This window comes from Lampetra fluviatilis, chromosome 26, assembly GCF_964198595.1.
Source record: "Lampetra fluviatilis chromosome 26, kcLamFluv1.1, whole genome shotgun sequence".
Lineage (NCBI taxonomy): Eukaryota > Metazoa > Chordata > Hyperoartia > Petromyzontiformes > Petromyzontidae > Lampetra > Lampetra fluviatilis.
In genome coordinates, this window is record NC_136300.1 from 4609458 (window position 1) to 4625014 (window position 15557).

At 44.9% G+C, this 15557-nt stretch overlaps 1 protein-coding gene across 3 annotated transcripts in view; it reads right to left on the reverse strand.

The window, feature by feature from the left end:
- Positions 1 to 15557, reverse strand: part of PHKB (phosphorylase kinase regulatory subunit beta) — a 196015-nt gene that overhangs the window by 127022 nt on the left and 53436 nt on the right. For all 3 annotated transcript variants that reach the window (XM_078868562.1, XM_078868560.1, XM_078868561.1), the window contains 2 exons: positions 14170 to 14285; positions 7743 to 7806 (listed from right to left, as the gene is read on the reverse strand). In XM_078868562.1, the coding sequence (XP_078724688.1) occupies positions 7743 to 7806; positions 14170 to 14285 (180 nt within the window). The remainder of the gene's footprint in view (positions 1 to 7742; positions 7807 to 14169; positions 14286 to 15557) is intronic.

Genomic DNA, 15557 nt, shown 5'->3' on the forward strand with positions numbered 1-15557 from the left:
GACGACAGACCCCCAATATACCATTTTTACCTGTGCCATAATAAACCCAAACCATTCAAACTGCCGGGCAAGTTTTGTTAAGTGATCACCTATTAAGGCCGGCATAATGCACGAGGTATGGCCAGCACCCGCCCACCTTTGTCTCCCCAATGCTGACGTGTACACACTGAACCAAGTACCCGTTTAAGGCCGAGTCAAACTAGGGGAGGCCCAGAACCAGTTTGAGATAATCACCACAGCTGGAAATCGAAACCAGGTCATTGGATTGGTAGAGCAGTGCGTCAAAGACCGGGCACTGCTACTCCACCAGTTACACACATGGAGACGGGCACTTTGACCTTGATCTAACACGCTTGGATCTTCCGTGGCCGAAAGTCGAACAAAGCTGTCTGCATGAAATGTATGAAATAAAACGAGTGCGGCGCAAAATATAATTAGGATTTCGTACAGCCTGTGAAACGGAGGGTCTAATTATCATGTCGGCGAGGCACTCACTTGTGCCTACAAGGTGAGAAAGTAGGTTGCCGACCTATTTGAGCAGGGTTTGGGTGTCCCTTCCTTACACGTGTGAGTTGTCTCTCGGTGGGTTGTTGCTAGGCTTTATTTTTTTCTTAGCCACATGAATAAACATAATAATCAATATCATTTGGCCAAACTTCCCACGCAGGGCCCTTTTGACAGACGCGAAACACAGGTAGCCTTTTAAACATGAAATATATATTCATCTCAAGCGTACGGTTGGTGACATTGCCCAGAGGTAGCTGATTCGCCGCTTGTCGCCAAGGTTCACAGTTCAAATTCTCATATTGTGGTACTGGCAAAGGAGGTCCCATGATGTAGCTGCTCACCCCGAGCTCTCATTACTCTGCTAGTGCGTTGTCTTTGGGCTGTACGCCTTTTGGCGTCCTCTGGTCTAACACTGTTTTGAGACGAGGCTCAAAAGAAAGCTGTCTCTGGTGTGGACCAATCAGTTTCAAGGACAATGCATATATTATCAGAGTATGTTTTTTGTTTGCATTCTGACCACAAGTATTGTGGTTAATGCAGATATGATTCCTTGTAAAGGGTTTCAGTTTGGTGTTTTAACATCTCAACACCTGTTTTGTTGCCAGAAAAAAGGGGAAAACCTATTCTCAAAGGAGGTCCCATTAAAGACACACGTTCGGATGGCATGCCTGCCGCCTCCCCCCCTCTTTCATCCACCACTGTCGTACAATTTGATGAACGGGCACCCCCCCCATGTTAATTCGTTTCAGCTCGGGAGACGGCGGAGCGGCAAGTTACCGGAATGCGGGTGCTTAACCCTATTCCCGTACCGACGACGTACGTGTAAAACAAATTCATTTTGACGGGACGTCTTCAGGTCAAAAGACATACCGAGGCTCCCACAATGCAATGCGGGAGGCGTGGCGCAGTTTGGCGCCAGCTATCGTAGAGCGCGGTCGTGTCGCTATGGTTCTCTGCGGTGAGTACAATGTCTTGAAAAACAACGCCGCTGCGCCTCCCAGAATGAAATTAATGCCGAACCGCTTGCGCGTTCCGAGATTGAGAGGTGAACGGGACACCCAACCTGCAACTCGCAGACGTTTCGGAATGGGAAAGGGTTCATTTGCGACCGAGCATGGCGCACGGCGATCCACCTCCGCAGACGGCACAGCAGGATCATTCCGAAATGCCAATGAGATGAGATTACAGCTCGCAGGCCCCCCCCCCACCCTCCGCAGAATAAAAGGACGCGTAGCTACGGGCCGTTTTCCGCAAGCACGCCTTCAAACGTGCCCTGGGCGTGGCTTAAACAAGACCCCCATGTTAAAATAAAATGTGAACTTAACACAGCCGAGTGTCAATTGTCTGCCCGAGTCGACTTACCGACTTACTCTGTTATCCAGCGTTGATCGATCGAGCAAATTCCATCAAGTACAAAAAGTCCTCGCTTAACGCGGTACTTATAGATGCCTTCCTGAAAAGTGATGCGTTAAGCGGAAAAACACCTTAAGCGAAAGCAATCTCCCCATAAATAACGTGACGAGAAAGTTTCGCGAGATACGATGCCGCGGTACTGTATCTAACCGCGTACCGTACCATACCGCACAGCCGCACAGCTCAAACATGTAGTTCGTCATCGACCGCTCAGAAAGCGCGTGAGAACAGCGGGCCTGTTCTGCGTGGTCACGATGCGTATTCCCTCATGGAAGAACCCTGTCATAGCGTAAACGAGTTGTGTGAACACGTACTGTGAAACGTCCAAATGTGCTGGGCTACGAATTGGCAAGGGAATGGAAGTTATAGCCAACGGGTTCAGGACCTGCCTGGGTGGGCCTTTGAGATGGAGTCCCTAAAAGTGTCGAGTTTCTCTCTATGCTCCAGTTCCCTCCCACGCGCAAACCTCTCATTAAAAACTTAACAAAAAATGTCAACGCAGAACCCACATGAAAAATACTTTTTAGGCTCGCCGAGTCTTTCTTTGATGAATCGTGGACGCCCCCTTCAAACACAGGAGTAAAAGCCTATATTTTAGATAATTCAAATACAAGTTTTTGGATATTATAAATTTCAACGCTGTACTATGGGAATTTTTTTTTTTACAAATTGTCCTCCCAATTGCGCTACCAGTGTCATATCATGAGACGAAGCAGTCAATCATATCTCTCACGGCGCAGTGCAAACCTCGTGTCAGAGGTACGGCCCCTGGCGGAAGTGGACACCATCGGATTGCCCTCTGAGGTCTCTTCAGGTGACCACTGTTCCACACAGGCAGCAGCACTTTCCCACCCACCCTGTCACGTGACAATAATGTTTTGTTGCTCGACTAATATTATTAATTGTGAGATCTCAAATTTAGCCAAAGTGCAGAACCAAATTTAACAGGAGGCGGAGGGGGGGATTTGGTGTGTGTGTGGTCATTGGTGGCTGAGCTGGACTCAAACCCAGGATCTTGGCAGTACCAGCTCAGTGCCTAAACTTTTGAGACCACTCGGCTACCCCATGGAAGAGTAGCTTCGTGTGCTTGTGTGTAATAACACCCGCCCTCTCTCTGTAACCAGATCCACTAGACACGACTTGCATTGATAACGTGCCGATATCGCACAACACATGAACATTTAATTTACAGTCTATCTAGCCGAGGGTAAATATGAAGAAAAAAAAACTGTTGACCCCCACAATGCAAAAGAAACAAAGATTTATAACCAAATTAAGCCAATTGAAAAACTTAAAAATCACTTGGAAATATCTGGTGGTCGCCAGATCCTACCGAGCAGTAAACATTTCAACAAAAACACAGGAATCCTACGAAGCAAATTATCGCCACCTTAATTCCCCCAAAACAAAGAGTGGGAAAAAACCCTGCAAACTTGGCTCACTGCAACACATTACCTTCAGCAAGTGCCGCTGTAAATAACAGGCCTGAGCACACGGTGAATTCTGCGGCTTGGCACAGAGATCCGATGTTGTGCACCGGCCATAAAGATCACAGTGGCAGCCGATAACACCCTGTATTGCTATCGATTTGGCATGGACCTATACCCACGGCACACTCCATAAATCAGGAAACTAGTACGCTCTATCAGCAGCGAGCCAAACACAATTGCCAAGTCGATGCAGCCGGGAACTTGCTAAGGAAGCGTCTAATGTTACCCTGGGGCCTGGTCTCGGCAGGGCATATCAGGCGGTGCCTTGGTGAGGTTTGAAAGAAAAATCTAGGATATGAATTAAAACATAACATTACGTTTTTTTGCATTCGCAGCCAATTCTGTGGGCCGCTCTGTTGTTAAGATTAAGCAGACAAATGACAGCCCAAAGAAATAATAAAAAAAAAGCTAAGTGAGCGGTAGTAGTAAGTCTGAACCAGATTGATTTAATAGCTCTTTCATAACATTTTGGGCCTGATTTATGAATTTACACGCCAAAACAGCACAGAAGTAAAGGGCCACATTAACTTTTTTAAATGAACAACAACTTGAACATTCTGTCTTCGAGCAGTGGCTGTAATAATACAGAGCTATGTTCATTAAGAGGCATTCTGTCATAACACTGAACAAATATATCAGCCATCTGCCCTGACAAAAAAAAAAGTTAATAAAATCGGACAAACATTGGGTGCCGAAAGTTTGACTCTCATTGCAGTCAAGCCAAGGCACAATATTTTTTATTTTAAATTCCAGTTTGTGAACCTTATATGACAGGCACGTGCACACAAACACCAAGAGAAAGCTCTCATTTTAAGCCTCACCGAACTGTTCGGGTGAGTTCTCTTTCACAAGCCAATGGAGCATTTGAGGTGGTGGTGGGACCAGTACATTGTTTACCTAGCCACTGCAGCCTCCTTGTACTAGCTAAACATAGAACATCAGGGAAAGTATTTATTATAAGACACACGTACAATGCGCACATACCAATTTGAACTGCTGTGCATAACCAAGAAATAACCAATGAGTTATCAAAATTGCAGCACAGCGCGAAAAAGCAACACATCGCCACGTGAACACACGCGCGCAAGAACACACCGCGTCGTAGCTCATCGAATGAATTAGCAAAATTAAAATAAACTAAACGCTAAACAGCTGGATGGGTAGCGTGTCATTAAGCCCGTGTCACGCCTCCCTCTCTGGCGGGCAGATAAAGACTCTTTGCTGCCCGAGACCTATTTCTGGAGTAAACAGACTGTCTCCGAGAATCCGTGTCTGCCCTTGATTAGGTCCAATGCAGTCCGCGGAGTACAAAAGGATGACAGCTGAAGTGCAGGGATGCACTCATCAGGCAGCAGTTGGGACGGGGGTGGGGGAGCGGGCTGGCTAAGAGTGTGCAAGGGGATGGGTCGCCAGCGTGGGAGGCTAAGGGCAGACTGCCCTCTCAAGTCAGATTCATGGGACACTCCGACAGTTGAGTTGATGTTTGCCCCCGTGGGTTCGCCGCAAGCGGACTGCAGTGGCACGGGTGTTCTGCTCTCTCTCTCTCTACGTCCGCAACGGCCGATTAAAAATTCGCGAGCGCACCCATTGGCGTTGACGCGAGACAAAAAAAGCAAATCGAGCCCTTTCAAAGTTACGGCAGGTCATAGACCCTCGTCCTCTGCTTTGAATTTCATAGGAATGCTAAAAAACTGCGAGTTGTTAATTATTTTTTACAATAATGAACTCGATGGCTGGCAGTGCTAAATGTGAAGGCCATTTGGCGCTGGAAGTCAACAGTGCTGTGCCCCTTTGGATTTGTTTCAATATTTCCAAGAGTTACTTCTTATGCTTTATACATCAAATCATTGGCCACCTTCATAAATAAAAGTCCAGCTCGTGAAAAAAAAACAATCACGCTTTATAACTGCGACAGCAAGTCTGAAATATACTCGGGGATAAATAATTCCAACATAAAAGCCGTACAAATGTTGTCTTTAAAGTATCGCAAGTTATTACGGATTATTGGCAATGCCTCATCTCAGATTCATGCTTTATAGGCTTCTCCCTGTGCCTCCAATTTTTATTTTGCCAGCACAGTAACGAGCAGATAAATGGCGCATTTTGTTACGATGCCTTTGTGATGGCTCGGCTGACGAACGCCAGCCAATTGAAGCGGCCAATGTAGTTCATTAAATGATAGAGTTTGTTCAATTGAAGTCAGGATTAATTTTTTTTTATATAAAAAAAAACCTTGGCAGTGGCCAGAAAGAGTGAGCACAATGACGACGTGGGTGAAAAATGAAGAGCAGTCAAACACAAAGAAATGTGCACGCCTCATTAATTCTGTTATAAAGAGTTTCCATTCATGTAAAAAAATAGATATCATTGCACAATATACCACCCCTTCTGTCAAAATCCGCTGATCAGCGGATGAAGGTCTCCCCCCCCCACTCAACCCCAACATGCCATGCCAGCCACGGGGGTGGTTTCACCATACTTCACCATGCTCACCATGTGTCAGTGCGGGTTGGTGCATGGACGGCTTAAGACTGTTTCAAATATCGCTTTCCACCGGTGTTAGACCTGCACCACCGCTCTACCCTTGTACGCACGGATATTGCAGATTAGTAGATACAAGTGACAATTTCGAGAAAACAAAAAAACACGATTAAGTTCAAGTGATAACTACCAAACCATACGGCTATTTATTTATTTTGATATGCTTGTCATTGTGCTTATAACTCAAGAGCCAAAGGTCGTAGACAGCCGAGTAAGATACCCAGTGGAAGAAACACTTCCCCCTTACAAAATACAAGATTGACTCTGGAGGACATGAACTCACCTGGAGATGAATGATTGTTTCTCATAGCTTACTACAGACGCCTTTTGACAGATAGTTGAAGTACCACGTTTAAAAATCGTAAAAAAAAAATGTGTTTAATTTATTTATCGCTTGGCCATCGTGCTGCTTTGAACCGGAGAACCCAAAAGTAGCGCAGAGCTGAGTCCCTGTGTATGCGACTTGTCTCATTGATGTGGTCACATGAAGCCAAAGGCACCACACGGAAGTGAACTGTCGTGCACCTAGATCCGGAAACATCTTGCGTACGTCAAGTGCATCTCGATCACTCTCAACCTCTTCTAACCATTTCACTCGGAGTCAATAATAAGCAAACACCGGCAGACGCGTGAGCAAGCAACCCAGGGCTGCACTTTTACCTTGTCCAATAAAATGAAAAAATCTAGATTTTATAATTTTTAGAGCTACTCATCACAGGTGGTCACTGACACGCCAGACAAGGTAAAGATGCTGCGAGCGTCGATACCACCATATGGACAAATACCAGTGCGAAGCCATAGGCACACAACCAACAACACAGACAAAGAAACACAAAGAAAGAGATTCTCCATATAGCCTTAACATACTGTTGAGGCAAGTGCTGTTAGTGAGCGCTTCTGAAGGCTGGCACGGGACTTGAAGGAGTAGGTGGCCAACACCACACCCGACCCCCTCTGTCTCCCGAGACCCCCTGTTTACACACCGCACCAGGTACTTATGTGAGGCTAATTCGACTTAGGGATGACCCAGGACCTACTCAAGATAATTGTCACCGGCGTTGGCCGTGAGCGGGAATCTAACTCGGGCCGCCGGATTTGTGGCACAGCGCACTAACCGCTACACTGCTGCTCCCCACACACAATGTATTGTCCATTTTCATGGAAACTCCGGAGTTGGATTCAAGTGGGAATTTTATAAACGAGTGCAGTGCCTAACGCTTAAAACTGTGAAATGGCAATGCAGTTTGAAAGCACATCAGGCCATTGGGTTCTTTCGGTAAAGTCACGTAGGTATAAAAGAAAAGAAAAAACTTTTTTTATAAAAAAAAAACTTTTAATTAAAAATTTTAATTTTAACATTTTTAATTAAAAAAAAATATAAAAAAGTTTTTTTTATTTTATACCTACGTGACTTTACCGAAAGAACCAAAGAGTATGGAACATTGCAGTCACGAAAACTTAAGACCTAAACTACACCACATCAGGCCCCGCGAGGCAAACGTGACACTGCACGCAGATGGAACACAGTTGACCGCATCGCGCTCTTTTGGTGACCGCTTCACGAGCTTCCACGGCCGTCTGGAAAGCTCTTGCGTTCAATATTAGTAAAGCCACTGGAGCTATGCACTTTTAAATCGTCTAGACCGAAAACTCATTTCTTTCTAGCTGCTTTTTTGTGTTATAGTTTTCTGTTCTTCCCCCACACCTCCAATGAGCACGGTCGCCTACGTACGGTTCTGAAGAATTGAAACATACGGTAACGTACGTACACCGCACAGAGCGCTGTCATACCTGTTTCCCGAAGAGGTTGAAGCCGTTAATAGCCTCCAAAGCAGCTTTGGCCAAACCTACAGAACTGCAATGAAAGCAAGGCAAGCAGATCAGTGAAGAGAAGGAGCAATTCTGTGATATATAAACAGTCGAATGAGCACAGGTTTAGTTGGACAAAGCCTCTTCTCTCATATGCGGAGTAGATGTTACTGCACGTGCGTGTAACGGTATGCACATAACAGAGAAGAGTAGCCGATTGTACAAGTGAATGCATGAATATCTCTGCAAGCTGATCCAACATCTCTTGTCGCGTAAATTGATTTCAACCCCAATATGAAGAGATACTGTAAATTGTAAAATCATACATTTTCTAGGATGCAAGATATACTGTTAGCTTTATACATTGCTCCAGGTCTGTATTAAACAATAAAGGCTTGCTAAATTAATGGACTCTTCCCTGGCCAAAATCAAAGCAAATTGTTTGCCTAATCATGTAAAAACATTCGCACAAACACATGAAACGCTAAACACCTTAATGAAAAGGCATTTAATCATACACAATCCCTCAATTCGATTAATGTATCGATTCTTTTCTAGTCTCATTAGTATTGTTTCTCATTTCATCCCATCCCATTTGCAGGATAATGTCTCCTCCATCAACCTAAATGCAAAAGTTGCATTTAATTGCCATGAATGCGAATCTATGTATTCTCACACGCCCGATTTAATGCACGTATCGTGAGACTCAAATCTTGACGATGAATTGACGCACTGTCACACGCCAATTAATAACCCTGCGTGTTCGTTACGCCGAGAGCTCTTTTCGTGGCGAAACCCTCTTCCCTTGCACGACACCTCGGCACTCGACTCGGACAGAATTAATGGCACGGCGAAATTAAGAGTCCAGTGCGCGTCACATCACTCACATTCCCTTTTCGCGTGCGCGCGCGTACTGCACAGAAACAGCGGCGCAGCGTCGCACGTCACCCAAGCCTTCGCGATCAGCTGCCGCTACTGCTGCTGCCCGCTGGTACGATGGAGTTGGGAGGAGCAAGGTTGCATTTGGTGTTGTTTGTGGCGTGCCCTTTCCGAACGTTTTAATTTTCCTTCGAGGGATACGCGGACCGGTAAAAGGCACCTGGTAATTGGCACCGGGCTGGGAAGCTGCCCGTCGCGCACGTCACATCCAGTGTCACGTCCGGTGCCGAGGACCGGGAATGCTCTTGGCAATTACATTCGAGATGAGTTCACACGCAGCAGATGAGGACAGCAACCGTCCGCCACTAAGTGGCGGTGACATCACCAAGCTAGATGCACTTTGAGGCCACGTGAAGTGTTGAAGGGTTTGCTGATAGGTCAGGGGACAGACTCCAGTGCTATGGGTCACCTAAGATGACTCGCAGATATGCTCCCCCACCTGTGCTCGACACAACACGAACTTGCTTCATTTTAGTCACCCTGGGCTCTACTCAATGTTGTGAGTATCGGTCTTCCTCCCTCCATTGTTGTTGGCGGGCGACTGCTTCTTACTGCCCAGTAGCGTATTTTAAGAGCCCACTTCACAAAGGCTTATCTTGACAATGCTGGTACCAATCTTCGGTCAGACGAATAAGCTCCAAATCCTCTCATGCCACATTAGCCCATATTTTCTCTCGCGCCCTCTATCCAGACAACAGAAGCTGCTTGGACACACAATGGCTAGGCATGAGGACTACATAACTCAACAAATGCAGCCTCATTTGATAGAAGAAGAGATTGTGTCGAGATCTTTCAAGGATCTGTGAGCTCCTTACACAATCCAGTCTGGTTGGAAACAGGATGGATCTTAGGCAACCCAGCCTGGTTGTTTCAAGGCGGTTCAGAGGGAGTAAGTGTGGCTGAGAAGACCTGTTCCGTACGGAGCAGCAGGCCAGACAGCTTCCAGAGCAACATCCAAATGATTTGAAGTGAAACCTCTTGCTGAAATACAGAGCGCCGGTCATGAGCATACTGCCCAAGTCTGGGATTTACTCCACTCTCTCCACAATTGCCCCATTGCTCATATGTAGAGTTGGTGGGGTGGAGTATTTGATGACATAACATAACCAGGCAGGTGCATTTGTTGAGGCTGATGGTAAGGCCCTGCCTCTAAACGGCACGTTCCAGGTTCTGGGTAGAAATCTCCTCTCACATGGAAGTTACCAGACCAGCAGCATAGATAACATGATTGTCCAGTAGAGTCATCCCTTGACTGCACCTGGGATTCTATCGGCCTACCATTGTATCTGTAACAGATACAAATTCGTCTGATAAAGCCATGGAAAGCTTCTCGAACTTGAAGGTCGAGTAATGTAGGGGCTAGAGAACATCCCTATAGCACACAAAGGTGAATAGGATACGGCTCCGACTCCCAGCTCCGTAGCTTTAGCCTGGCTTGCCCACCATCATGAAGGTCCTTCATTATTCTGAGCACGGGGTCAGGGACCGCCACAAGCATGACGAATAACTCAAGCCCTGGCTTCTGACCAGGTCGAGAGACTTACGTCCTATTGAAATTTCCTACAGCTCTGCTGTAGCAGACGGACAAAAAAATATCACATCTGTACAGAACTGCCCCAGCCTGAAGCCACAGTGGGGCTCCTCAAACTCCTGCTCTGCATGGCTGGCATGGCAATATTGCATAATCCTTGTCAGGGCCTTACCTGGCACCCTGAGGAGATGCCTCAGTAGTTTCTGCAATGAATACGGTAAACCCCCTTCTTCAACGACGCAAGACTCTCAGAACCTCCGAGCATAGGATGCGGTAAGCTTCCTCATATCAACAATAAGGTAAATATGAGAAAAAAGAACCGACTCTTGATAGCAATTAGTCTCAATTGTGATCAATGTATTGAACTGCTGTGGAGATGGGTTACTAGTTGCATGCCTACACGTACATATAACAAGATAAAAAGCCAGTCTAACCAACGTTTACTAAAGAAACGGCGGTCAGTCACATCCATAAAGTGCATGGACCTGAGTTTCTGTACTTTAACAGACTGTGGCAGCAAGTGATGTTAGGAAGCACCTATAAAGGTCGATATGGCACATGAGGGGGTTGGTGGTCAGCACCAAGACGGGTGCATTTGTATCTCTAGCGATGATGTTTACGCACCGCACGAGGTACACATTTAAGGCTAAGTCGACCTAGGAAGGGCGCAAGACCAGTTCAGATATTTGTCACTGGCGTTGGCCGTGGGCGAGAATCGAACTCGGGTCGCCGGCTTCGTAGTGCAGTGCGCTAACGACCGCGCCATGACTCCCCACATGCTTTATACATACCCACTCTAACACAAACACACTCGCACGAACATTATAGTCTCACAAAATGAATGTGCCCCCACTGAGATTGTAAATATTTTATGACTGTTCCTGCACTCACTGCAAATTTCCGTGTAAGCACCAACTGCTACATGTGACGGGCAGCAGTATGGCGGCGTTGGGTACAAAAGGGCCTGCTACTGGAGACGAAAGCTACGAGCAGAGGGCGTGGGGGAGGCAGACCTGGCCTCAGATTCTAAGGCTCGCTGCAGGCCAGAGGTTTCTGCACGATGAACCGAGCAATTCATCACGTGCCAGGCAGCCTACCACCACCACCGGGAAAGGAGCCGTTGAAACTTGCTCTCCGACTCATTCCTTTTTTTTTTGCCCCGAATATAAAATTCACCACCTTTCCATAATAAAGCTGTACTTAAACTGAATGTGTCAAAGGAAATGCCACTCACTCACACAAGGGTAACACTGAAATATCGAGTAAAACAGCCAGGCTTTGGCAGAGACTAAACTCTGCACTTAGTGTGTATTTAGTTCAGCCACATCGGCTATTAAGTGGTCATGAATGGTCTACAAGTAAGAAATTATTGAAAGCTGAGTAAAAGCTACTCTTAGTGGCAATTTATTTTTAAACGGCCAGAGAATTAACTTGTTTCTGTTTCTTGGCAGCCATTTTCCTCGCAATCAAAATGTGACTGTGAATGTTCGGAGTCTATAATAGAGGCACATAGGAATTGAGGTGGTACCTCATCAGGACACTACACTCTCCTTTCATTACAAGTTATGCAATGCACACAATTGTGTGTGAAATTGAATTTGTTTTAAACACACTAATGGTACGCACATATAATTTCAAAGAAAAAACTCTGAGAACTTTGCTAAAGAACCCATATATATACTCCGTTGTGAAGGTTAATTAAAATCAAGTGCTATTTATCGTAATGTATACGAATGAAACAGGGACATGCGTTGATAAAATAAGAACTCCTCTTCTCAACGACCCTATTACCCATGAATCCTACTATTTATAAAAAGCTATAGGGTCAGTCCCAATTATCCGTGGCCCTTTTCTTCCTATCATCCACAAGCATCTGGACATGTTCTCAACCTGCATTTCGGAATGGATTTTATATCGTCCGCCAAATTTCCATGGACAAGAGGAGTTGCGCGGGCAAATGAATTATAATTATCCACAGGTATTGACCATCCCTATTTCATTGCATGCACTAAAGAAAAATGTCATTACTCCAATTATCCACAATTCTTTTCCTGCATAAGAGTTCATTGGAAAAAATACTCCGATTATCTGAGAATATCTGCAAATATTTCCCCAGAGATAAGTGGAGTACATATTCTTGGTTCTTTCGGTAAAGTCACGTAGAAAGGAAATAATAAAATAATAAAAATAAAACATAATTAAATAAAATTCTCATGACGTTTCGGCCACAACGCAAGCAGTTAGGATGCTGTCTTTCCGAGAGCTCTGTTTCTTCACCTGAGGACGGCTGCTTGCGTTGTGGCCGAAACGTCGTGAGAATTTTATTTTATTATGTTTTATTTTTATTATTTGTATTATTTCCCTTCTACGTGACTTTACCGAAAGAATCAACAATATGAATCCCTGCAGTCACGAAAGCTTTAAATCGAAAAAGTGGAGTACATTTGCGGATAATAGGATCTACAATATTGGTCCCCCACATGGCCACGCACAAGAGTAATGATTCTGTAACAATCAAGTAATATGAGTATTTGAAAGGGATAAACACTAAAACATTGTAGTTAACTTAGTAATATACATTTTTAAAAAATACGGCTCTGGTAACAACGCCAGGTTTGCTCACAACAAACATGCGATAGGATTAAATTAAATCCACGCTGGAAAATCACGTACGACACTGCCGGGGAATAAAGCGGTCAAATATAGCCGACACAGAGGATAAACAAGTGTGCTTCTGTGGGCTGTCACAGCAATTGGTAGATACTAAACAATAAACAATGTCGAATTTTACACTTTGGAGTTAAGCCTTTGTATCCCGGGATAAGCTCTTAAGACATCAATGGTTACTTTTTTTTGTATATAAATGGCATCAGAAGAACAGGATGCATCCATATGAATAACAAAACCACATTTGGGATAATACGGTATTTGACGTCGTTCAAAGGGAAGGTAATGGGATTAGCATTATTTTTTGTTGCAACTTCCATCATCTTAAAATGCGGTCTATGCAAACGCAGGCTTACATGACAACAATTACAGGATGTTTAACCCCATACGCACCAAAATGCGAATACGGAATGGCAATGTGTGACGCAAACTTTAGACTGCGCTGTGGAGTGTTTCGGTGCACTTTACAAACTTGCAACTTGGAGATTTTGCACGTACATGCACGTGCGAGTTTAAGGTGGACCCGAATGTTAACATGAGTAATAATACACGTTTGCCAAGGCGTTTAATTAATCACTCAAATAAAATGTACTTTAGTCCATTGCTGATTGGAGCTCTGTACTAATGCTGCCCAGCATCATTTGTTTAAGCAAGACAACCTTGAACAAGTTTGGACATAAATGAGTCTCGATTTAAAGCTTTCGTGACTGCAGGGATTCATCTTCTTGGTTCTTTCGGTAAAGTCATTCAAACGCTGTCTCCCCGACAGACCTGGTCTTCACCTGAGGACGGCTGCTTGCGTTGTGGCCGAAACGTCGTGAGAATTATTTTACTATGTTTTATTTTTATTATTTTATTATTTCCATTCTACGTGACCTTACCGAAAGAACCAAGAAGATAAATGAGTCTCATCAGCATGGCTCAGGCCCATTAAACCAATGTTGTGTACCTTCAATGGAGGCTTGCCATTCGGGGCTAATTATAAAGATTATAAACTCCACACACAGCCCTCCGCCCTCCTCTTCCCCCCAACCCCCACCCCCAACCATTCCTCTCCCCTCATCTCTTCTTCCCCTATGCCCGCAAGCGCTCCGTGCCCTTCCAACGTATTCACCCACGGGCCGCCGCAGCGCGCCTTGTAGCGAGACAATCACGACAATCACGTGTGAATTGCTCCGCGTCACAACGGCCGCGCGGGGCAGAGTGAGGGGGGGGGGGGGTCCCTGTGCCGCTCGTAGATTTCCGGACGGCGTTGTTGTGCGTGAAGTGTACCTGGAGTGCAGCTCCGTGCTGTTGTTGTTGTACTTGCTGCCGCGCTCCCACATGCCGTAATCCGGCACGCGGTAAGCCCTCTCAACGCAGTACACCAGGTTCTGAACAAACGCGACCTTCCGAGACAAGCATCGGGGCGACAAAAGTTAAACTTTCGATCGGACGTGCCACCTCAGGGGATGACCTTCGCAGATCTGCACAGCTCAGCGGGGGCCCGATTCTGATCAGTGCTTGTATGGGTGACCAAAGCCTGGAATGACTTGCCTCCAGGGGTACTGGATTGTTCGTTAAGTACACTCCCTTCTTCCTCCCTGGGCATCAGCTCAGCCTATGCCACAGAGCCGTGGCTAGGGGGCACTGTGCCACGTAAGAGACGAGACACCATGAGGAGTATTAGGATCCAAAGGTTTGTCTTATTACAGCGCTGGTATCTCGACTTAAACCCCCCTGAGGTTCCGTAACATTTATTTTCCAGCGAATTTTTTTTTTTACTTAACTGCTAAAAAAAAAAAACCCGTGACTGTTATCCTTTAGGGACTCATATCCTTTTGAGTATGAAAGAAAATGTGTAAGCAGCCCAATTGTATATAAACAAAAATATAATTATCAGGAAAAATTCCACTTCTATTTCCAAATCATGTTTTTTTTCCTCTCCTCTCTCTAGCAAACAACTGTTTATAAATCCAATCGTGTGGAATTTGGCGAAAAAAGGGAAATGAAAAGAAACCCTAATATTCCACTTAAAGTCGTTTTTTTGTCTTTAAAATTATAAATAAAACTGGGCTATTAATAAAATAAATCCACATCATCGCAGGTAACGAGGTGACTGGTGCTGACATTTTATTACAATAACAATTATATGGCACGCTGTGCGAACTCATTACCCCAAATTCCAGGCTTACATGAATAGCAGACAGAGGATTACGCATCAAGCACACAATTCATAGGCGGTGATTTTCTGACATAAAAGCCATTACAAAGGCAATTACTCTGCATGCAGAACAGCATAAAATGCCACCTCCATCATGGGGAAATATAGCAGCAAAAATGTGAATACATTTTTTTCATGAAGATGTTACAGTGCATAAAAAAGGACCAAACCAAAGCTCACAGTTTTACCATGAAGTTAATAAAAAAAACAATTGTTCTGCATAAGCATATATTAAAGTTTTTAGTTACGTGTGCACATTTGCATGTGAAGTACGTGTACATGTGCAATAAGCATAAGACAATGTATGCATTTGTTTTCTTAACATTAATCATGATTCATACCCAATAGAGTACCCAATTAGTTAATTGTTTTGGATGGCTCTCCCAACAATACCGGTGTGCTGAAGCGGTAATAAATCAGCAGGTTTGTTGACGTGACGACTTTGTTAATTGATTGT